The following is a 22548-nucleotide window of genomic DNA, read 5'->3' as shown; positions in this document are numbered from 1 at the left end:
ACGCAAACATAAACGGACTGTGCTAATAAAGAAATGGGGTGTTTTAGACAGCAAAATAGTACCTTTATTGTGAGGTGGTTGTCGTTTTTGAAAAATTGGAGTAAGTTTCATCAGATTCTAAATCCAAGGTTTTGCATTTTCTTATTTTGACGGAAATATGTATTATTTGACTATGGAAAGTTGCCAGATGTTGCTAGACTCCAATTATTGTTAGGAATGATGGGAGGCGTAGTCCAAAATATCTGGAGGGCACCAGTTTGCCTTCCAGACTGACAGATACAGTGGACGCTCGGGTTGCGAATGTGATCTGTGTGGGAGGCACGTTCGCAACCCACAGCATTCGCAACCCACAGCACCTCATCTGTGCATGCGTGGGTCATGATTTGCCATTTCTGCGTGTGTGCAAAGCGCGATTTAGTGCTTCTGGGCATGAGTGAGCGCCGAAACCCGGAGGTAACCCATTTCGGTACTTCCGGGTTTGGTGCGGTGCGCAACCTGAAAACGCACAACCTGAAGTGTCTGTAACCCGAGGTATGACTGTATCCAGATAGATAGAAAGACCACTGTCATAGTAGCCAATGACAGGGTGGGGCAGTGGCATTCATCTGATCGCTGGATGGATATGTTGTTCCTCCATACTAGGATGGAGTGGGGAGGGGCTAAGGAGCAACAAGGTCAGGTGGAGTCAATCTGACACTCCTGCTAGTTCATTTGCACCACACCAAGCTCACTAACCGGTATGCAGCAGCAATGCAGACAACCAGAGGTCACAGAAGTGCTTCCACTCACCATCCAGTGGTGCATTGGCTCAAGTTTATGATTATCCCAATATGGAAGCTATTGGCTGGCATCACAGTGTAATTGTAGAATGTAAGAGATGAGTAGCCAACCAGTGCCCTCCAAATGTTCTGGAATAAGGTAACAACAAAGAGGTTCTTTCCCCTCACCCCACCTCACAAGAAAGCCAGCCTGTTTCCTGAGCAATACTTGGACATCAAGTGTCATGGATATTTTTGCATTCTCCAAAACTACCTCCTCATTTTGAAAGGGGGGGGGGGTATTTGAAAGGGCATGCAAGTATTTGTGGAAGGAGGAAGTTTGACCCTGTTGCCTTAGCAACAAGGCTGACACTTCCTCTTTTGCCACACTGGCAGTGAAGCTACCAGTGGGTGAAAATGAGGAGCATCAAGCTGGGTTGTTGAACATTGGAATGCACATAGGAGTACATGTATTAGTGTTGTTGATGGGATGCATGCTTCGATGTGTCATTCTACATCTCTCTATTCTGGTATTGCTAGCATGGGTCTGGGCTTCAGAATCGGGGCAGTATGGCTTTGACCTCACTGACAATCACTACATAATTTAGTGATGGAGAACTTGTGGTAGGAAGATAATAGAGCATGACAATAATTTCTGAACCATTTTTAAAATATATATATATCCCGTGGCAATACAGTGCTTTCCGCAAAATGTCACTTATTGCTGTTCATGGGTGGCAACTTGAATAAAATATTGCCCGGGGGGGGGGACACAGGTAAGCCCCGCCCCGCATAATCGATCACATGATATGGTACATGGACACTATTTGAATGGCAATGCCCATCGAATTTGGGGGGCCTGGGTGGGGGTCAGAAAGAGCAGGATCCCATATGCTGGAATTACGAAGACTTCAGGCGTACAATACTGTGGTTTGAACCACTTTGAGTGACTGTTATCTGTTTTTCCCGAAATGCCTTTCACACTTAAAAAACAAAACAAAAAAACCGGCGTGCACTTTGGTGCTTTCGTATTACCTCCCTGCTCTTTTTCTTAGGGATCAGGACAACAGTAAACTGTCATCTCTGCCCTTATCTGTGAATCATATCTGGGATGTTGCGATGGCTGGTTGTGACTTGTCTGTAGCTTAGCAAGATTTCCCCAGAATTTTGTTCAGGGTAAAAGCACGATATTGAAAGAGGTGGGTGAGCAAAGAGAGAAAACGTACTCGTTCCCTTCACAGGAGTGCCATGCCAAGACACAGTGGCGTCAGTTTGGCACTGCCAAGTTTGCGAGAGCCGCCTGCTTTGTGTTCCCCGAGAAAGCAGCGTGTAGCGCCTGGGCAAGTTCAGACGTGCTTCTTCCCCCCCAGCCCAGAACTATCTGGCCGCCCCTAGCTAAAACCCGCCTTAGAAACATCTCCCTTTCGTAGTGGGTGTCGCGACTGCCAACCCCCCCCTCCCCCCGCTGCCCCGCGTCCCATCCTCTCTTTTTGAAATAAAAGCGGCAAAATGCTTAAGATCGAGGGCGCCGCTGCCGCGCAACAACCGCTTAAAGTTAGGGAAGGCTTTGCGGCAGCTGGAAGTGCAGGCGGAAATGAACTGTAGCGCGGCTGTGCGTGTGAATCGGTAACGGGATTCCGGCGGCTACTCAACTTGAGGGCGGCTTTTGGCAGCGCCGGGGCTTGCAAAGTCCCGTATTGCCCCGGGGGTGCGGTAGCGGCGAGGAGAGAGAGAGGGAGAGGAAAAGATGCCTGCTGGAAAACCTACAAATGGTTCGAGGATTGCGGGAAGCCAGAAGGGGGGGAGGTGGATCTGTGCGTGTATGTGAGAAAGAGAAATGTTGATGGCTGAGCTCTGCAGGGCTAGGCTGTGCCTTCTCTCTCTCCCTCTCTCCCCCCTGTTCTCTCTCTCTCTCTCTCTCTCTCTCTGTCTGTGTGTGTGTGTGTGTGTGTGTGAGCGCGCGAGTGTTGCAGCTGCCTGTCCCCGCAGGCTGGGAATAGCTCTGGATTTGCCTCTTGGCTGCGGACTGTGTGGGTTTTACTAGCCCTGGCGGCTTCCTCTCTGCTCCTCGCTGCTGGCTTCCTTCGGCTTATTAGCGCCAGGCAGGAAACAAGCGGGCTTCCTTCTTTGGTACACAGCCGGCCCGGCACCACTCGCAGGCTCCCCACATCGCCCCCCTAAGATCTGCAGCGGCGGCGGCGAAGGGCACTCCTGGGACCCGCTCCGGCTCCCCTGCTCGGTCTCTCTCTCGCTCGCTTTCGCTCTTTCCGGACTAGTCAGCTGCCTCCCCGCCAGCTTCGCCCTCTCCGATCCCAGCCGCAGCCTAACGTGTCTGGCTGGCTGGCTGGAGGAGCCTGCTCGATGCCTTCGCCGTGAGATCGACGCGCCTGGTATGCAGCCAGAGTGGCCTCTTTCTCTCTCCCCCCCCCTTCCCCCTTTTGGATGGAGCGGCGGCGTGGGGGTGGGGGGGTGGTAGGTGGGGTGGCCGGGGAGAGGAAGAGGGAGGGGTGGGAAGGAGGGAGAGCCGCCGAGAAGTGCAGACGATCCGAGAAGTTTCTCCTCTACCGGAGTCAACTCCAAGCTGCTTCTTCTGCTGCTGCCTCCGCCGCGTTTCCGCGCTTGGCTGCCAGGAATCCGTAGGGAGGAGCTGCCTTGTGCGAAAAGCCGCCTGCTGCCCCCCCCTTCTCGCTCCGATCTCACCTGCCGCTGTTACTGCAGCTGCGCTCCCCCTCCCTACTTCTGACCCCCACCCCTCCAGTGGGCACCGCCAGTGGGTGGTGGTGGTGGTGGTGGGGTAAATCGCCCCTTCCCCGCGTAAGCCATGAGAATGTGGGGGCTGCCGGGCTGCTCTTCGGGCATCACTTAGCGGACAGCAGCTGGCACCGCGCGCTGAGGCTGGGTGAGTGGATCTGTCAGTCCCAGCCTCCCCTTCTCCCGGGTGCATGCACGGGCCGATATAAAGTAACCCTTTGCATGGCGATCGCCTCGCGCGAAGCGCAACGCTGGGCGATGGAAGGCTTCCAAGCTGCTGCTGCTGCGCCTTGTTCGGTGGCGAGTCTCCCTCTCGGTCGGTCTCCCCCTCGTTCTTCCCCGTGCTCTCCTCCTCTCCAGTCCGGCTTCCCCACTCCATTCCTCGCACATCAGGCACAACCACTGGGAGCGCGCGGCCCCTTTAAGAGCCCAGCTTTGCCTCCCGGTAGCTGAAGGTCATTAAACACAAAAGCTCTCCAGCGCTGCGGTCCAATATAGCGCATGCGCCCTGCCCGAGGACTGGCAGGGAGACGGCAATATGGCGAGAATGCCTGGCAGCGGCGGCGCCGGCGGAGACTGGAGCACCGGGGGCGGCGGCGGCGGCGGCGCAGGAGGAGGGGGCGGCGGTGCAGGTGGCGGCGGGGAGAACAATGCGGGGGACCGGCAGCCCGGCCGGGGCGGCCCCCACCGGCCCCTCCACTATTGCAGCGCTGGGGAGGACGAGGACGGGGAGGACGAGGATGAGATCCAGGAGGTGCAGATAACGGGGGACGAGGAGGGAGCCGAGGAAGGGATCCTGCTGCTGGACGACGACGAGGAAGAGGAGGAGGAGGAGGAGGAGGAGGAGATGATGATGATGGGGCTGGAGTGGGCCGCCTCGGAGGAGCCGGGCCATATCATCCGTATGGACCAGGGCACCGGAGTGCTGCTGGACTCGGCGGCGGCCGCGGCCGTCTGCGGCGTCCGGGGCCGCCTGGGAGGCGTCCGGGGAGTTGGCGGCGGCGGCGGCAGCGGCGGCGTCGGGGCTTCGGCGGGGGGCGCCCCCTCGGTGCCCGTGAGCGCCCGCGGCGCTGCCGCCTCCGCCGCCGCTTCCCTGGCCGGCCAGGCGCCCGCGGCGGGCCCCGCCGACGACTCGGACCCGGAGGCGGAGCTGCTGCTGCAGCGCCCCGAGCGGGCCCGCCTGAGCGAGAACACGCGGCTGGCCACCCGCTACGCGGTGCGCATCTTCCGCGAGTACCTGAGCGAGAAGGCGCAGAGCCCGGACTTCGAGACCATGGACAAGGGGGCGCTGTGCCGGGTGCTGCGCTCCTTCTACGCCGAGGCGCGCTCCAAGAGCGGGCAGCTGTACTCCAAGTCGTCGCTCATCAGCATCCGCAGCTCGCTCAACCGCTACCTCAACGAGCCGCCTTACTGCCGCACCCTGGACCTCACCAAGGACCCCGAGCTGCGCGCCGCCAACCTGACGCTGGCCGCCGTCATCCGCAAGCTGGAGGAGCAGGGCGCCGGGCCGGTGGTGCAGAAGCAGGCCATCACGCGCGCCGACCTGCGCAAGCTGTACACCTGCAGCGTGTTCAGCACGCAGAGCCCCTTCGGGCTCCTCAACAAGGTCTGGTTCGAGACGTGCATGTACTTCTGCACGCGCGGGCGCGAGAACCAGCGCGAGCTGGAGGAGGACTCCTTCGGGCTGGCCATGGACGAGGACGGCCGCAAGTTCGTCTACTTCAAGGCCCTGGGGCCTTACCACAAGTCGCGCTCGTCGTCGTGGAGCAAAAAGCGCGCCGAGAGCAGCGACGAGGAGAACCTGCCGCGCATGTACGAGACGGGCACGGAGTTCTGCCCCTACGCCAGCTTCGTCAAGTACTTGGCCAAGCGCAACCCGCTCTGCAAGGCCTTCTTCCAGCGCCCGCGGGACCACTGCAGCGAGGGCGACGTCACCTGGTACGAGAACAAGGCCATCGGCAAGAACCTGCTGGGCACCCGCATGCAGATGCTCTCCAAGGCCGCCAAGCTCTCCAAGACCTACACCAACCACTGCATCGGCGCCGTCTCCATCGCCACCCTCAACAGCATCGCCGGCATCGGCACCAAGCTGCCCTCGGGCGCCGCGGCGGGCGGAGGGGGCTGCTACGCCCACCTCAACGGCAGGGCCCGCGCCGCGCCGCCGCCGCCGCCCGCCAACAACGGCGCCTACGTCCTCCCCAAAGACGGCGACGACCTCGCCGGCGTCAAGGCCGAAGCGGCGGCCGTCGTGGTTCCCGCCAAGCGCTCCCTCTATGAGGCGATGTACGCGGCGGGGGGCGGGGCCGCGGCGGGGGGCGACGCCTGCGGCCCCTCCTCGTCCCCCAAAAGACTCTGCCTGAGGCCGGCCGAGCCCCTGGACGCGGCGGCGGCGTCCGTGGTGGTGGTCTCAGTGAAACACGACCCCTTGCCACTCCTCATCCCCGAGGCCAATGGGCACAGAAGCACCAACTCTCCCACTGTCATGTCACCTGCTATGGTTTCCCCCACACAGGTAACAAAAAAAGAAAAGAAGAGAAAAAACTTTATCCCCCCTCCCCCCATACACACCTTTTCCTTTTCCCAACTCCCCCTGTCAGCTTCAGGGAACTCCAGGCCATAAGGCTGGTGCATGTTGCAGCCCACTGCAGGCAGCCTCCTCCAGAGTTTAGATCTTCATCAGCAGCTCCAAGGAAGCTATCTTAGGGCAAGTTTGGAAACTTGAGACAATAACTGTCCTGACTTTTAGCTTTGGCCCCTGGGAAATCTGGAGGAGAGGTGATTTGGGGAAAACTTTCCTGGTTTCCCCCACCTCTGCTTGGGTCAATAACTGTCCTGACTTGGATAGCTCAGTTGGTTAGATCACGGTGCTGACAACACCAAGGTTGCAGGTTTGGACAGCTGCATATTCCTTCATTGCAGGGGGTTGGACTAGATGACCCTCAGGGTCCCTTCCCATTCTACTATGCTATCAGGGAAATCTGGAGGAGAAGCATTTTTTAAATTACATTCAGCCCCCATCCACTATATACCAAAGGACAGAATTTAGCTGCTGGAGAACCTAAGTGAAATCAGAGTTTCGGAAAGTGAGTCAAAAGTAATTTTAAAAGGTTCTGAGACCTTGTTTAAATGTTCGTATCCTTGACAATCTAAGTAGCTTAAGTCCTCATCAGCAATGGGAGCTGGAAGGCTTCAGATTTCAGAAGTACCTCCCCACTCCGTAAAATTGATTTCACGTGTCCACTCCTTTTGCCTTGTTAAATTGGGGCATAGGTGGGTTTTTTTGAAAACCAGTTACTGTATGAGTAATTGGATCTTAATCACATATTATATCACTTCCCATATTGCCACTATATAAGGATCCTCGCTGTAAAAAAAAGCATCCTATAAAATACATTTGTGTCAACAATGTTATTACAAGCTGCTGCAATTGACTCTTAAACCTCCTGATGGTCTGGTCTCCAGCATTAACAATGAATTCAGTCTAAGCTTTGAAAGAGCTCTATTCTGTGGGTACAGGTATATGACATGCCTGAGCAATTTCCAAAGTGGAAATACCAGTTTTGTACAAACTGACCCTTTCAGAGGAGTTTGCCAGCTAATCAGCCAGCCTGAAGGCTAATTGAAGAATGGGCCTTTTTGTGAATGGCTGCATCAGCATCTGTCTTCTGTAAAATACATGTGACCTCTCTTTACTGTTTGGAGTTTGGGGCCACTTGAGTAGAGTATTGTACTTCGGTCTCCTGCTGCGTGTATCTTATGGCTGTGAATGACTAGAGATCTGCTGATGTGTGGATAATGTTTTTATTCTAGCTTGTTGATGAAAGAAACTACATCTTATATATAGTCGGCATGAGATTACCAAAAGTTGGGATGGATGGTTGAAAACGTCTTTCAGAGTTGTGTTCTTATGTTGCATGTCTGTGAGCAAGAAATAAAAAAAGACAATCCATCTTAAAAGAAGTATATTTGTATGCAAGTGTAGTAGTTCACCACCGTATGTTACTGCAGTTAGTAAGAGGAACTGCTCGTTAAGCTGCGAATCACTTTTACCACATAATTTATAAAGCCCCTTTAACCAATAATTTATAATTGTGTTCCCCGAACTGCGTAAGTAAGAAGCTTACCTAAGGTGAACTTAGTTTTTGTAGTTATTTTAAGTGCTGCTGACTGCTAAATCAGACATTTCAGATAAGAGGAAAAGTCAGACTGCTGATGAAGTTGTATATGCGGTAGATAGAATAAAGACATCTGTTGTTTCTGTGTTTATATTTCCCCCCCAAGAAATGAGCATTCAGTGAGATTGGAAGATGTTAAAATGTACTTTAATAGTAATCCCCTATTTTATGTGTGTTTGGGCGTGTTCTAGATTAGGATTAGGTAGGGTAATTGACTGTCCACTCATTTCTACACAGGACTGGGGTGGGGATAAATATTTTCATTTGCTTTGTGCATTAAGAGTGTGATTTTTTCTTAAGCAAAAGAAACAATTTCAATAGGCTCTGTCTACTAACCGTTCTATCTGCAGTTATTATTTTGCAAACACTTGCAGAATTCCCATCCCCTATTTTCATGGCTGGCCCTGAAAGCATTTGAAATATGGGAAAATAAATTTAGTCTGCAATCCTAACCCCATGTACCTGGGAGTAAGCAGTAGGACTTACTTCTGTGTAAACATGAATTCAGTAGGGCTTACTTCTGAACATACATGGCTAGGGTTGCGCTCTAAGAGTCTTTCACTGCTGTCTCTTAAAATGAAAATAGCCATAATGATAAAGTTATAGAGTTGTTTGAAGAAATGGATGGCTGGGTGAATAAGCCCAAAGCACTACCTTGAGCCATCAAATGTTGTAGCTGGCCATTAATCTGGAGGAAATGACTTGACCCACAATAGTTATTGCTTAATTATAAACATAGACTTTCCAGGTCATTACTGAGTTGACTTCATCAAGTGGTATGCCACTGAATTCCATGGCTGACAAATATTGCTGCTTTCATGATAGCTTCAAGGTCTTGAAGGTCATAGACTGATAGTTTTATTGACTCTCAGTATTATAAAGATGTACACGCTGCCAGTAATACGAGTCTAAAAATAAATGGTGCACTCTAGTTTTAGGTGAAGACTAGAGGTAAAGTATTGATCTCCCTGAAATCAAGAAAGTTAAGGCTTCACCTAGAGTTACTTGATGAACATATTTGGTGCTCTTATAATTTGTAATATCGGCATCCTGACACTTAAGTATGCCTAGGCTCTGATGTATGAAATTAAATATATATTCCTTTGAATCCAGTGACCAACCACTATGATACTACAGTGGGCGTGACCCCCACATTTGCATATGAAGGCTTCCCGTTCTCTTTTGCGAATGAAAACACACTGTGCAAGGATTGCTCAGGTTGTACATTCCTTTGCTCATTGAATAGAATATCTGCTGGTTATGCTTCTATCCTACCCTTCCTCCATGGAGCTCAAAGTGGTATACTTGGCTCTGCAGATGGCTTCTCATCTAGTCAGGCCTAAAACTTTTGAATGAAACTGTTTGAGACCACTCTTTGAGAACAGGAAAGCATGTGTGTGTTTTATATGTGTGTGCATATGACTTCTTGGGTCATATGTGTAATTAAGGGTCTATCCACACTTACTCTGTGTATACCAGTATAATACTGGAAATATCCAGAGGAAACATGTAAAATGTGGGTGACTTTTTGTTCACAGCTAGACACAGGAAACATTTCAGTTACGTTTGCTGCATAAAGTACTGACATAAACATATTCAGATAACTTAATGTGCCAGTAGCTACCAGATGTAAATGTACTGGTATTTCAGGAATGCCAAGTTCAAGATTTTGATAACTGTTACTACATCCACCTTTCTCTTTCAAACTAAGATATCTTTTCTTGTTCTATGGAGATATCTTTTAGTGTATGAGATACAGGGGCATTGTAGGATGCAGCAGTGAAATGAGGAGAAGGCATGCTAAATGTTCCTTTGATCCTGCTATCGCTTTAGGTAGCAGACACAGGAGGCATTATAGTATTTTAATCATACATGGCTGAGCCTCCATGACCTTGACTTCAGTCTTTTTGCTTCTGAAGCGCTACAGTGATGCAATAACATAGTTGGGACTGATGAATGAGGTTTTTAAATTGTCTGTTGCATACTTGTGTATTCATTTTTCATAAATGATCAAGATCTCTAATAGTGCAGTGCAACAGCTATTAAGAGGTATCTAATCAGTCCTTTTTGAGTTTACTTATTAAAGTTTAGAAATTATCGTAAGAGACTAGATTGACATTAGTCAGGGCTGTAATGGGAACATGAGATGCATGTTTCTGTTGTAGCTTAGATGTATTTGGATACAAAGGGTACTGCATGGATTACTATTCATTCATAGCTGCTGGTCCTTTTGCAGTTAGAAAGAGCATAAGACTGGGTTGTCAGAGAGTGAGACCAGGGCTTAACCATGCTGTGTTGTGTATATAAGGAAGGAGAGTCAGTGTGACTGAGGTAATGAATATCTTTGGGTTAATTATTCAGCTTCATTTGTTTATCACTGTGGACCTGGAGATTGCTCAAGACAAGACCACTATATCAAAGGAATTCAATATAAAGAAAGACAAACGATTACAGTAATTATTAAAAATGACATACAGTAGCACCTTGCACTGTCTAGCTAAGGGTTTTATGTCCTGTTCTTAAACATGCTATTAGTCATTCTTATAGTCAGATGATTTGAATGCAAATAAGCATACCATAATCACATCCGCCCATGGTAGCCTCTGGGAGACAGCTGCCCTGTGCTGACATTAAGCTGTGTCAGGGGTGAAGCAACTGTAGACATCCGCTAGTATAGACAGGATTCAGCTTTAGTCAGTGGCATATCAAAAGTCAAATCAGCTGAACCCCACACCTGACAGTAGATTGTGATGCCTGCTTTGTTGCTTGCTGATGTAGCTGAAAGTCCACACAAAGTTGCTGTTTTTCTGTGGCTGCCACCTGCTGAGATGGCTGTGACACCTGAGCCTAAGTTGTTAATATTTATCTTCTGGTTTTCTACCAAGAGAGGCAAACAACATGATTGTAATATAATATAATAAGCACAGTTAACAAACAATGTCTAAAAGCAATACGAAACCAACAAAGCAAGAGCCTAACCACAAGTAGCAAGGGTTAAAGATGTTATACATTAAATCTGGCAGCAATAAAACGTATGTGTTGCATATTGAAAACCAGTGGAATAAGAAGCATCTTCTATTTCTGGTGAAAGATGCACAAAGAGGGAACCAGTTGAACTTCAGTTGGGAGAGAAGTCCAAAATCATGTTGTCACCACAGAAAATATCATTCATCAATTCTCCCAGGATTGCACCAAGTGCAAGGTTTCTGACAATAATTTGAACTTTTGTTCTCACCGGTATTAGACTAAGTACTCTTTAAGTTAACCTAGTTTGAAAGTGTTTGTTTGGGGCTTTGGAGACTATACTGTCATTTTGAGTGAAGCTCAGAAGCAAATAGGAAGCTAGAACTAACATAATATCAAAGTTCTTTAGAGTGCCAGACAAAAGTCCAGCTTCCAGATTTTGGACCAGTTGCATCTTCCTGGGTTTCAAATGCAACCCCATGTAGAGAGCATTACAATAATTCAGTCTGGAGGCAACTGAAGCATGGGTGAGATGAACTCATGACACATGATTTTATATGAGTTTTCATGCCAGCTTTTCTGGCCCTACAACCCATTTTTTCCACTTAGGATTTGAATCCTGGTCTCACAGGTCCTAGTCCAATGTTCTTAAATCACTATACCACATCAGGTTGTAGTCAACTAAGTCCTACTCAAAGTAGACCCACTGAAATTAATCACCCTAATTTAATCATGCCCATTAATTTCAATGGGTCTAATCTGAGTAGGGCTAGACTTGAATGCCACCCGCTGACTTTAATACAGAATTTTATGTTAGTTAGGAAGGCAAGAAGTTCCCATATTTTCGGGGTAACAAGTGCCTGAGTAATATCCTACCTCGTTAACCTTTTGTCATTTCACCTATGTGATGCCTCTCTTAAGTCCATTTCTTTGCACAATACTTGAATAAAACATTTACGTTTTCAAGCTGAGTGGTCTGTATGCAACAGTCATTAAAAACTGAGCCAGAGAATATTTTGTGTCTTGGCCAGACTTGATCAGTCTGCATGGGTGCCATCAGGAGAGGCAAGAAAATTATGGCTGGAGAGCTGAAGTAGCACCTCCCAAAAACCCCCTCTCCTCAGATAGTTAAATAATTCACTACCCTCAGTATATGAACATCAAAGTCCTAATGCACAAACTAGAATTGCAGGTGCCTGAAAGCATTTTCCCTATTAAATGAAGCTTCTGTGCTTTTGCTGTTGAAAAGGGCTCTTTTTTTGCTCACTGTTCTCCTTGCAGAGACCCAGAGATCAGAAAATGCTCATTTTTAATTGGTGAATCTGTATGACAGTGTGAGCTGACTTATTTTATGTATGGGCTAGAAATAAATGAGTGGTTAAACCCTTTGAAATGCGCCACTGCTGCAAAAGCCATGGGCTGTAATTAAATTGAATGTAGGGTTGTATTGTCTGCTGCCTTTAGCTATAAACTTGATAATAGACCCTAGTACACCAACTATTGTGTTAGAAGTTGGAACCTAATTAGTTATGTTGTAGATTTTTCAGCCACTTTGGAAGACCTGTCTTCTCTCTTCCCCCTTTCTTGTTTGGTGTGTCAGAAGCATGCGCATCCCCTCCCCACCCCACCCGCCCGCCTGCCTGCCCTCTTCAAATGAAGAAAGCATTGAAGGTGGCTCTGAAATATCAGTGTGCCAGTTACTGCTTAATGGACCATATGTTGTGAATTCTAGGGAAGTGATTTCAGTACAATTTGGATTCAGTGTCATTTGCTGAAACTTGTAAAGTACATGCCTAAGGGCAGCCTGTTATAAGCCCTGACTTTTGGGCACTGGTTTTCTAAAGGAAAATGGGTTGCTGTATCTAATACTTGCGTAGTCCAGCTGCTGGTTTGCTGTATCTAATACTTGCGTAGTCCAGCTGCAGTTTTTTAAAAGGCTTTTAAAAATGGTTTGATACATTGGGTTTGTTTGTTTTTTTAAAAAAGAAAGATGTAAATATGAGCACTTTTGAAACAACTATCATACACCCCCAACATTGCTTCTGTGCAACTTCAGTAGAGAGCCCAATGGAACATCCCACTGGCAGAAGGGAGGAAGGCCATTTTCTCAGCATTTTCCTCTGTCACCGCAGTGCCCATGCTGCCCAGAAAGATCCCACAACCCTCCAGTGAAGGTTGGGAAGGGGTAACACAAGGTACGGCAAGGTGATGAGGAGAATTTTGCCATGCTGTTTTAAAATACTCCATATCTTATTCATTCATTGCACTTATGTGCCATCTTCCTTCCCAAGGCACCCAAGGTGGTTTGCAATTTTAAAGGACTGAAAGAAATGGTGTACTATCACTAGACCAGGGGTTGTGAACATAGTGCCCTCCAGAGGTTAGACTAAACTCCTATCACTCCTGACCATTGTCCATGCCGGCTGGACCTGTTGGGAGTTGTAGTTCAGTATCTGGAGGGCACCATGGTGGCTACCCATGCACTAGACAAATGATTGTATTTACCATCTGGTTGCGAAACTGATGTGATCATGATTAAACCTCTGATTGAGACCTAAGATTTGACTTGATGCTGAACTACCGTAACCAGCACTGGTTCAGTGACAGGGGTCAGCTTTAACTGCTGTTACAGTACTAAAATATAAGGCACTATGCTGGTATATACATATGATTAAACCTTTTTGCAATAATTGGTAATTAATTGTTGAGCCATTTTTACTTCTCTCTCAACCTCTTTGCATCTGTCTCTTCTGAGAAGCCTCTGGCTTCTAGCCTTTAATCGATTAAAAACTCCATTAAATCGCACCAGCTAATATTAAGCCTCATATAGCAAGCAGATAAATATTATGAAGATTCATTATATCATTTTGTGTTTCATTATGCAAGAGTAATTGAGACATGTTTTTATTTATTGTTTGCAGTAAATCACACAACATGTATTAGCTGGTAGCTAAGTGTGAATGATGCTTGCGATAGCATACGAACAGCACCACTATGTTCTGGAGAGAAACTAGAATGTCAACGGTAAAAGATCCAACTTGCCCTCTGTTTCCAGCTGAGGCACTGTTTGCATAGGCAAAATCGTGAATTCCAAACATGATAGGACAGAAACACTGGATCACTTTATTTATTTATTCAATCACTCAATTTGTGTTTTTATATTTGAGCTTTTCTCCAGTCTGGAACACATAAAGCTATGAAAGTAGCTAACTACTACACACACACAACCTTTGGTTTGTAGAACTGGTACTGCTACAGGTACCACATGATACACATTCCGCAGTTGTAAGTGTTTAGTGTTCAGAACTCCCTGCATAGTAACCAGGGTGGATTTGATTTAAATCACTAGTCAGTAAGACAGATAATTATGAAATTATTGTGAGATTTAATAATTCAACTGTTTATATTTGGACAACTTTTCTGCTGTACTTTATTGTAAGGAGAAAAATAATCATTTCCTTAAAAACAATTTAAACAATTATGTAACTAAAACAATAACATTGTAGCATATGTATCCAGGTTTGTTAATTGATGTGGTTAAACAGTTTAAAAAACAAAAAACAAAACTTAGACTGAGTTTTAGCACACATGAAAAACTTAAAACAAATCGTTTTCCCCCGATGAATAGCCTTTGGACTATTATGCAACTTAAATAGAAAACTATCTTTAGAAAATATTTTCCTCCAAAAGCATTTTATTTTTAAAAATCCAATTTAAATTTTAAAAATCTGATTTTTTTGATGTATTTTTTAAATCATTGATTTTTATCTACCCTGCTAGTGACACCACTTAAAATGTTTTAGTTTAGGCAAGTCACCCAGACACAAAGATGCTGACATCTTTCAAACTCAGATGATGATCACATGGTCTGGATCAGTTCATCTGGGAAGAGGCTGTCATTGAGTTATTGCGGTCCTGAACCATTTAAGGCTTTATGGGTCAAAACCAGAGCTTTGGATTGGGCCCAGAAATTAATTGGCAGCCAGTACAGCTGGACCAGGATCGGTGTAATATGCTCAAACCATCTTGCCCCAGTGAACAACCTGACTGCTGAATTCTGCACTAACTGAAGTTTCTGAACCATCTTCAGAGGCAGCCCTATGTATAGCATGTTGCAGTAATCTAACCTAGAGGTTACTGGAGCATAGACAACAGACGTTTGGCTATCCCTGTCCAGATAGGGGTGTAGTTGGGCCACCAGCCAAAGCTTATGGAAGGCACTCCATGCCACTCAGGTAGCCTACCTGAGCCTCGAGCCACAGCAAAGGATCCAGGAGCACTCCCAAGCTATGAACCTGCTCCTTCAGACGAAGTGTAACTCCCTCAAGAGCAGGCAATCTCCCACCCATCCAGTCTAGGGAACCACCCACTAACAGTGCCTCAGTCTTATCTAGATTGAGCTTCAGTTTGTTGGCTCTCACCCAGTCCATTCTCAAGACAAGACACTGATCCAGCACATCCATAATTGATTTGTAGATGTGCTCTCTGTGATTTGGGCATTAGTTTCATTAAGCTATTTTTCTCTGAAGTCAGAGGAGGAACACAAACTTACTGAGAAATTGGTCCCATTGAATGAATGCCACAACAATCACAGGAAAATTAGGACTGACACTCTGAAGCATTGGCATGTAGGATGTCCAGCATCCCAGTCTTTTTTTCTTTTTTTAAAGCAGGGGACCATCCTGTGTGCATATATCAGGCATCCCCAACCTGCGGCCCTCCAGATGTTTTGGCCTACAACTCCCATGATCCCTAGTTAACAGGACCAGTGGTCAGGGATGATGGGAATTGTAGTCCAAAACATCTGGAGGGCCAAAGGTTGGAGATGCCTGGTATATATAGCAGGGAGCAGCAAGTTGTGTTTGAAGTGGTTCACCAGCCATGGGAGAAATCACCTTATTTCAGCTGTACTGTTTGGAGAGGCTTAAGCTTTATGTGCCTCTGTGTGTGTTCACCCTCCATGATCAGAGGCAACATGACTCTGAATACCAATTGCTGGGAGTCACAAATGAGTAGGATGCTGTTGGGCCTGCATCCTGCTTCAGGCCTCCCACAGGCATCTGGCTGGCTACTGTGAGGATACTGGACTACAAGGGATATTGACCTGATCAAGCAAGCTGTGTGTGTGTGAGAGAGAGAGCCCTAGCTATATGCCTGCAAATGGGTGTGGTTTGTATGTTTGGTGCATGTTTGGATACGACTTTGGCATGCAGTTTTTGAAGGGTTGGTCTACCCTGAATATGGTTCTTGTACCAATTTACTGCTCTCCCCTCCCCAGGTACAGTGTTACCTCGGGTTAAGTACTTAATTCATTCTGGAGGTCTGTTCTTAACCTGAAACTGTTCTTAACCTGAAGCACCACTTTAGCTAATGGGGCCTCCTACTGCTGCTGTGCCGCTGGAACACAATTTCTGTTCTCATCCTGAAGCAAAGTTCTTAACCTGAAGCACTATTTCTGGGTTAGCAGAGTCTGTAACCTGAAGCGTATATAACCCGAAGCGTATGTAACCTGAGGTACCACTGTATATCGTTTAACATATTTATGATCATCAGGGGCCAATACAGCAGATTAGCATTCTCTTTTTACTTCTGTAAAATCTCTGGGATGCCTTGATTGATTTCAAATTGTGCCCTTTGTTTTGCTTCTTAAATGATGCCTGCCCCACCCTTTCCGATTCTTGCCTCAATTCTGTTCAGGGATTTGCTGTATGGATGCAGTACACTGTGCCAAAACTGCCTATCCATTTTCTGGGATGAGCAAAATATAACTCCATATATTTCTTGCCTTCAGAGAAGCTTCACCTGCTTTCACCTGTAGTCACTGTAGTTTATTTATAGCATTGCATTGGTCTGGCAGGATGAATTAAGCTGGTTCAGTTGCTTAGACAAAAATAGTTGCTTTTGAGATACTCTTGCATTATTACAGATAAACCACATTTACAGTTCACTGAAGCAAGAGAAACCCACGAAGGTCCTTGGGAGCATCTGTGCATTGTTTCAGATCTGATAAATATTTCATATTAAAAAACATCTTAAATACTAAAAATCCAAATATTGGTGTGTGTTTCAGTGAATGCTATAAATCAGGCCAGCACAAGCTATGGCCCGCCCATCCAAACACATTTTACAAGCTATGCAATATGCTCTGTAAATCTTCTGGTTTTGCTGCTTGCCTGGGTCTGCAAAAATAAGAAAGTTGTCAAGCACCTGGCAAGCCACAATATATGGCTGGTGGGCAGTTTCAGCTTGGTGGGTTGCAAGTTGCACTGGCTTGATATAAATCCCTGTTGCCTAACTTGAGGAACTATCTCAAGGAACATAAAATAATCCCCTGAAACGTGTCTTGGCTCACTTGCTTTAGTCATCCGGAGCCATTTGATGTACACAAAGAAATGCCCCCCCAAAGGTGGTTATAAATATCTGAAATGCAATTCCTCTTTAAACGTCCAGTACATTCCAAGCAGCCACAAGCTCTTCCTCAGGTAATTCTAAAAAGGCTACAAGGAGAGCTGGCTTCCTTTCTCTCTGCCATGAGTGGTACTGACTGTTTACAAGCACCTTTGGGACTTCCCGTATTGTGTAGCCTGCCATCGTTGTGCCCTTTGCTTTCCCAGAGTATGCCATCTTTTCTTCTGTTGGTAATATAGTACACTGTTGTTGGTCTGGATTCTGGACTCTATAGTTGAAGGGTCCTGTGTTAGAGCTGGAGGAGCTTTTTGGCTTCTTCCTGTTCTGCGAAATCTGCAAATAATTGCACTTGAAGCCTAGGGAAACATGATGGTATGTCATTTTCCAGCTCTACAATTCTATGATTCTACATTTCTGTGATTTTGGGCTCCAGCTGTGAGATTCTGCCCCCCTCCCAACTTTTGGCAGCTATGATTGCTGATCTAGAGCCATGGCTAGGGGGAAGGGGGTCTAGCCAGGGTTTCTGCCCTGGGTGAAGCCTCCATAGAGGCGCCATTGAGGCTGCCAGCCTCTCAACATGTCTGGGCTTCAGCTGGAGAGAAAGATGAAAAAGTGAATGGCAGCAGGAGTTCCATCCTTCCCCTTTCCCCATGAAGCTGAAGAAGGCTCATTTACAACATGATACAGGGAGAGAGCGAGAGCTGGAAAATCTGGAGAGGCTGCGTGGCTCTCTCCAGTGCAGGCACCCCCAAACTTGGCCCTCCAGCTGTTTTGGGACTACAATTCCCATCATCCCTGACCACTGGTCCTGTTAGCTAGGGATGATGGGAATTGTAGTCCTAAAACAGCTGGAAGGCTGAGTTTGGGGATGCCTGCTGGGATCCCCTGTGGGTTTGCTACTGTGTGAGAATGAAATTCTGGAGGGGCAGGAAGCTGAGGAAGAGAATCAGTTGGACTAGATGGTCCTTGGCGTCCCTTCCAACTCTACAATTATATGATTCTATAATCCCTTCAGAACTTTGAATGTGTTTAAATAGCTAACGTTGAGTCATTTTACAGACTATACATGATCTACGCACAGGAAAGTAAGGAGTGTGAGAGCATTTTTCCTGCCAGAGGCAGTTTCCTGGCAAAGCTCTGGTCAGCCCGGCTGCATTAGGATTGTAATGGGAGGGTACTTTCTACTTTAGACTTGCAAAAAGCATTTCTTCACCTTACATGGAACCTTAAATGACTACAAAATTATCATTTCCTAAAATGAGTAATTAAAGAAAAATAAAATTGAAAGGAATCTTGTTGAAGCTTATTTGAGAGTAAATTTACATGTCAAAACTCTTTGAAAAGGGTTTGCACAGGACCAAGGAGAGGGGTGGGTGGCAAAAAGACACAAAGGGGGGGGAGGACATTTTAAAAGGAAACCAGAGGGTCTTGTGACCAAATAAATAGAATTCAAAACCTGACCTCAGATAGACAATTGCTGCACATGGAAGTTCTATTTTGACAAACAATTTGCTTTTACTGGAGGGGATGCTCATTTTCCCTTTGGTCATACAGTCATAATACTTCTTAGGATTCCTTTGTATTCAAATGATCTATTGCTTACTTTTTATGCCCTTTATAAATAAATGTGTTAAGGTGTGTGTTTATATGTATGTATGGGGATGGGGATGGGTGAAGGTAACTGACAAAAATGAGCAGAGGCACCATATTGCTCTATTTCTGAGCTTTGGAATATTGGCAGGTAGGAAAGTGAGGGGCAGGGGAAATACTGGGTATCATAATCTTTGTTTCTTTCTTGAAATATTATATAACAGAATACACAAAAAGAAAAATACAGTTAATATCCTTAGTATATACTTGGACGATTATTCACAACTTACAGAACAAATATTCATAAAGGATTTTACCAGGGAACACAATGCAGAGCAGTGGCAGCTCTGTGTCTTGTATAATATCTAATTAGGCCCTGAAGATAAAGTAGCATTCCTCTTGTTTAGTAATTACAGTGGAAAGAAATGTTCTGGGGTTGCCACCATAACTGTGCCGTGGTGTGCAATGTGATGCAGTTTTCAAGTGGCAAGGTTTTCTTTTTTTTCTTTCATCTTCTCAAAAACCACTTTCTCAGACTAATGTGCTTCTGAAATGTTCTTTTGTTTGCAGTAGCAAATATACTCCTGTTGTAAAGAATTCAGCTGCAGGTCACCGTTTGGTACTGCAGAGTTCAGTGACCACATTTTGCTCCTGGCTGTCCCAGCTGTGGCCCCTTTGCACAAATCACTGGCAAGCTAACCCCATTCCTTATTACTACTCCAACATGACTTGGCTCCTATTTAATGTAGAAATAAGAAGAAGAAAAAGAAGCTAATTAACAAAGTCTTCCAAACAAAACAGTATCATTTGGAGGAGGGGTGGAGTTGGGTTTTTTTAAACCAAAACCTTATTAAGGCAACCCCCAGTTTCAGATAAATAGATTCAAGTGACTATAATACATGATTGATTAGTCTATGCACACAGTATGGATCATGTTAAATGGTAGCTTAAACAAATAGATAATGCATGTGTGAGGCACAATCTACCTAGAGGTTTTCTTGTGCTGATCTCATTGAGGCTTGTGCAGGAGAACTTCCAGAATGCTTTTGCAGGAATAAATAGCACACATACCTACTTGGGGCAATCCCCTCCACCTTTGCAGCTCCCTTACCAGGGAATGATGGGCTAGAGTGATAGGATTGGTGGGAGGCCTGCTGTGTTGCCTCCTGTTGGTTTAAAGCGCCCTCCCACTGCTTCTCTGGGACACCCTCCAAAGCATACAGTAGGAAAAAGTATTATTGGAACTGCAGGAGAGAATTCAGCTCTTTGCCTTTTCCTCAGTCCACGTAGTGTGCTGGCTTCAGAGGAGAAAAGGAGCATGACAGAACACACACACCCCCTCCACAATTCAAGCTTTCTGTTGCTTGGATCAGACCTGAAGCTTGGTTGACAGTTCACCCAGAAGCCAGCTCTCTCTGAGCTTTGCAGCACTGTACATTGAGTGAAACACCACTGCATGCCTTCCTATCCCACGAAACGCAGCGTGACCTGCATGGCTTTGTGCTTGCTCTCCTCTCAGCTTTACACCTACTGCCTGCATGCCATCTTCCTCACGCACCATTTCCATGCTTCTGTGGCTTTTAGGATTTGAGGAGCAGTTCTTCTACAAAGGGTGAAGACAGGTCTTTTACAACCTCCTAAGTCTGCTTTCCTGAATCCATATGGAAACAACTCAACATACCTCCGTGTCTGCGTGTGAAGTGTCGTGATTTCATTATATTGAAACTAACCTTTATTTTAAATGGCATTTATGAACATCAAAAGGACATGATTTCTCTTCACATTATGTGCACAAAATTCTAATCCTAGTAGGCTGCTTTTTTCTTTATGCAAGTTTGCATTTCCTTATGGAAGTTTAACTCATCATAGCTGCTATTTTCCTCCAGGGCTGCTGACAGGGGGAGGGGGGGTTACAGGGGGTACACATGTACCAGGCTATGAGCCAGCAGGGGCTCCTGCCTCTTGGTTTTCTTTTTTCTTTTACAAAAAAAAAGTCAATCAAATACTTCTGAAGAAAGTTAGAAAGCAGAGGCAGCTTTAAGGGTGCAGCAATTAGCAGTAAGCACCATTGCTAAGGATGCTTAATCACCATTGCTGAGCAATTAAAGAAAAGTATGTAGACCACCTTCACCTGGTACTTGGGAGGAGGTTCTCCCAGAGCAGTACAAAAGAGTAGGAGAGACTAGTAGTTCCTGCTATATGCAGGATGGACGAAGATACTGAGGTATGTATGTTTAATACATGTCCCCAATATTTTCTTCACCCCAAAATGGGCTGCCTTCACAGAGTAAAACCTAATTTGCTTATTTAGGTATGTTCTACTCAAAAGCAGTTTCCTTGAAATAAATGAGGCTTCCTTCCTACTAGAAAAAAAGGGTGCTGTTGTAAGCTTCCCACCCTGCTTTTTTTGTTTTCCACCCAATCACTACTGTTCTGCTTGTCATCACTGGGCTGTTATTTATTAATATACAATCACCATAAACAAAAATGTGAAATGAATCTGCAAACACTTTGCAGCTGCAGCAAGGTTACTGTTCATCTAGGGACTGTACTGTAACACAGTAGTTCTGTTTGTTTATCAGAGTTGGCAATATGTTTTGTGCATGAGTTTTGCTGAGAGCTGTGAAACTGCACATATTTGTTGCCACTTGTTGTATATTTTGTATCTTGATTTTTCTCCTGGGAGTTCCAGGCTGTGTACCTTTTCTTTCCCTTCTCCCTGCCCCCTTTTTTATCTTAACCACAGCCCTGGGAGGTAGGCTAGGCTGAGAGTTGGTAGTTCAAATGCTAAATTTGTGAAACTGCACATACGTACTTGGGAGTACTTTTTTGCTTGTTTTTATTTATCAGGGTTGGCAAACTGTTTGTTTGTTTTGGTATTTTGCTGTGCATAGGAGAACTATGAAATGTTGCAATTAAAGCAAGGGGGATATTGTGAATGACATATGTGTAACTTGCTTTTGGATTCAGGAACTCTCAGTTGTGTACATTACCTGCCGCCCTTTTATCTTAGCAGTAGGAGCCACCCTCTTCCTGTAACTGTAATTTATTTTTAAACCGTGCAGTGATGGGCAGCTAAGAAATCAAATAAATATTAGGAATAGCAGCCCTGTGGGGTAGGCTAGGCTAAGTTAATACATGTGCATAAGCAGCAGTTCTTGCTAATAGATTGTGGAGTGGGGGCGGAGATGAGGCCACAATTCACCTACAGTTCACCAGCCCACAAAATCCATTTGGAATCCCTGGTGTTTCTTTCCATAATGGAGAGAAATGCACCTGTACTTAGTCTGTTTGTCTTTTCCAGACTTCCAATCCCTTAACCTTTTGTGTTGCGGTTTTTTGTTTTTGTTTTTAAGATTATGAGCCTGAGGGTAGGGATGGTCTTATTACTGATCATTATGAGCTGGTCTGAGGTACAGGCAACACCTGATTTGCATGGGGGTTGTGTTACAAGTCACTGTGCGCTCCTGCAGAGCACGCATATGCCTGCCTGTTACATCCAGCCTCCATTGTGCCCTCTTCCAGTTCCAAAAATGACCCACACATGCAAGGTTGCATGTTCTTTGAATGCATGCAAAACGGGGATTGCCTGTACTTTTTGAGCTGAAGAGCAGGTTAAAAATACTTTTAATAAATGTATGATGCACATGATCCTGCACTACCATACGTATGGGCTTGTGTAACTCGGAAGCATTTGCAATGTTAGTCAGGAGGATACCTATTCTTGTAGAACACAAGTTAATTCACTAGTTAATACACTATGTCTCTGTAGCATACATGTATGTCTTTGAAGTATATGTGCATTATGTCAAGATGATAGTGCTGAATTTCTAAGTATTTTAGATGTTTGAATACATATATTTTTTAAAGCTGATAAAAGAAGAGGCTGGCAGTTTCAAGGG

General features: G+C 45.9%; 1 protein-coding gene across 8 annotated transcripts in view; it reads left to right on the top strand.

Moving 5' to 3' along the window:
* Positions 1–2418: 2418 nt before the first annotated feature.
* Positions 2419–22548, top strand: part of KCTD1 (potassium channel tetramerization domain containing 1) — a 52579-nt gene continuing 32449 nt past the window's right edge. For 2 of the 8 annotated variants that reach the window (XM_083624276.1, XM_083624274.1), the window contains exon 1: positions 2420–3148. Coding sequence is in view for 1 of the 8 variants with exons in the window: in XM_083624272.1 (XP_083480398.1) it covers positions 4783–6021 (1239 nt within the window). In the remaining 7 variants the exon portion in view is untranslated. Of the gene's footprint in view, positions 3149–3257; positions 3658–4682; positions 6022–22548 lie in introns of those variants that run through there. The other 6 variants (XM_083624277.1, XM_083624275.1, XR_014550882.1 and 3 more) reach the window with 4 other exon arrangements.

The sequence above is a fragment of the Podarcis filfolensis genome (genome assembly GCF_964270895.1).
Source record: "Podarcis filfolensis genome assembly, chromosome: 7".
NCBI lineage: Eukaryota > Metazoa > Chordata > Lepidosauria > Squamata > Lacertidae > Podarcis > Podarcis filfolensis.
The sequence above is the reverse complement of the archived record's forward strand: the minus strand, read 5'-3'. Positions and strand labels throughout refer to the sequence as shown.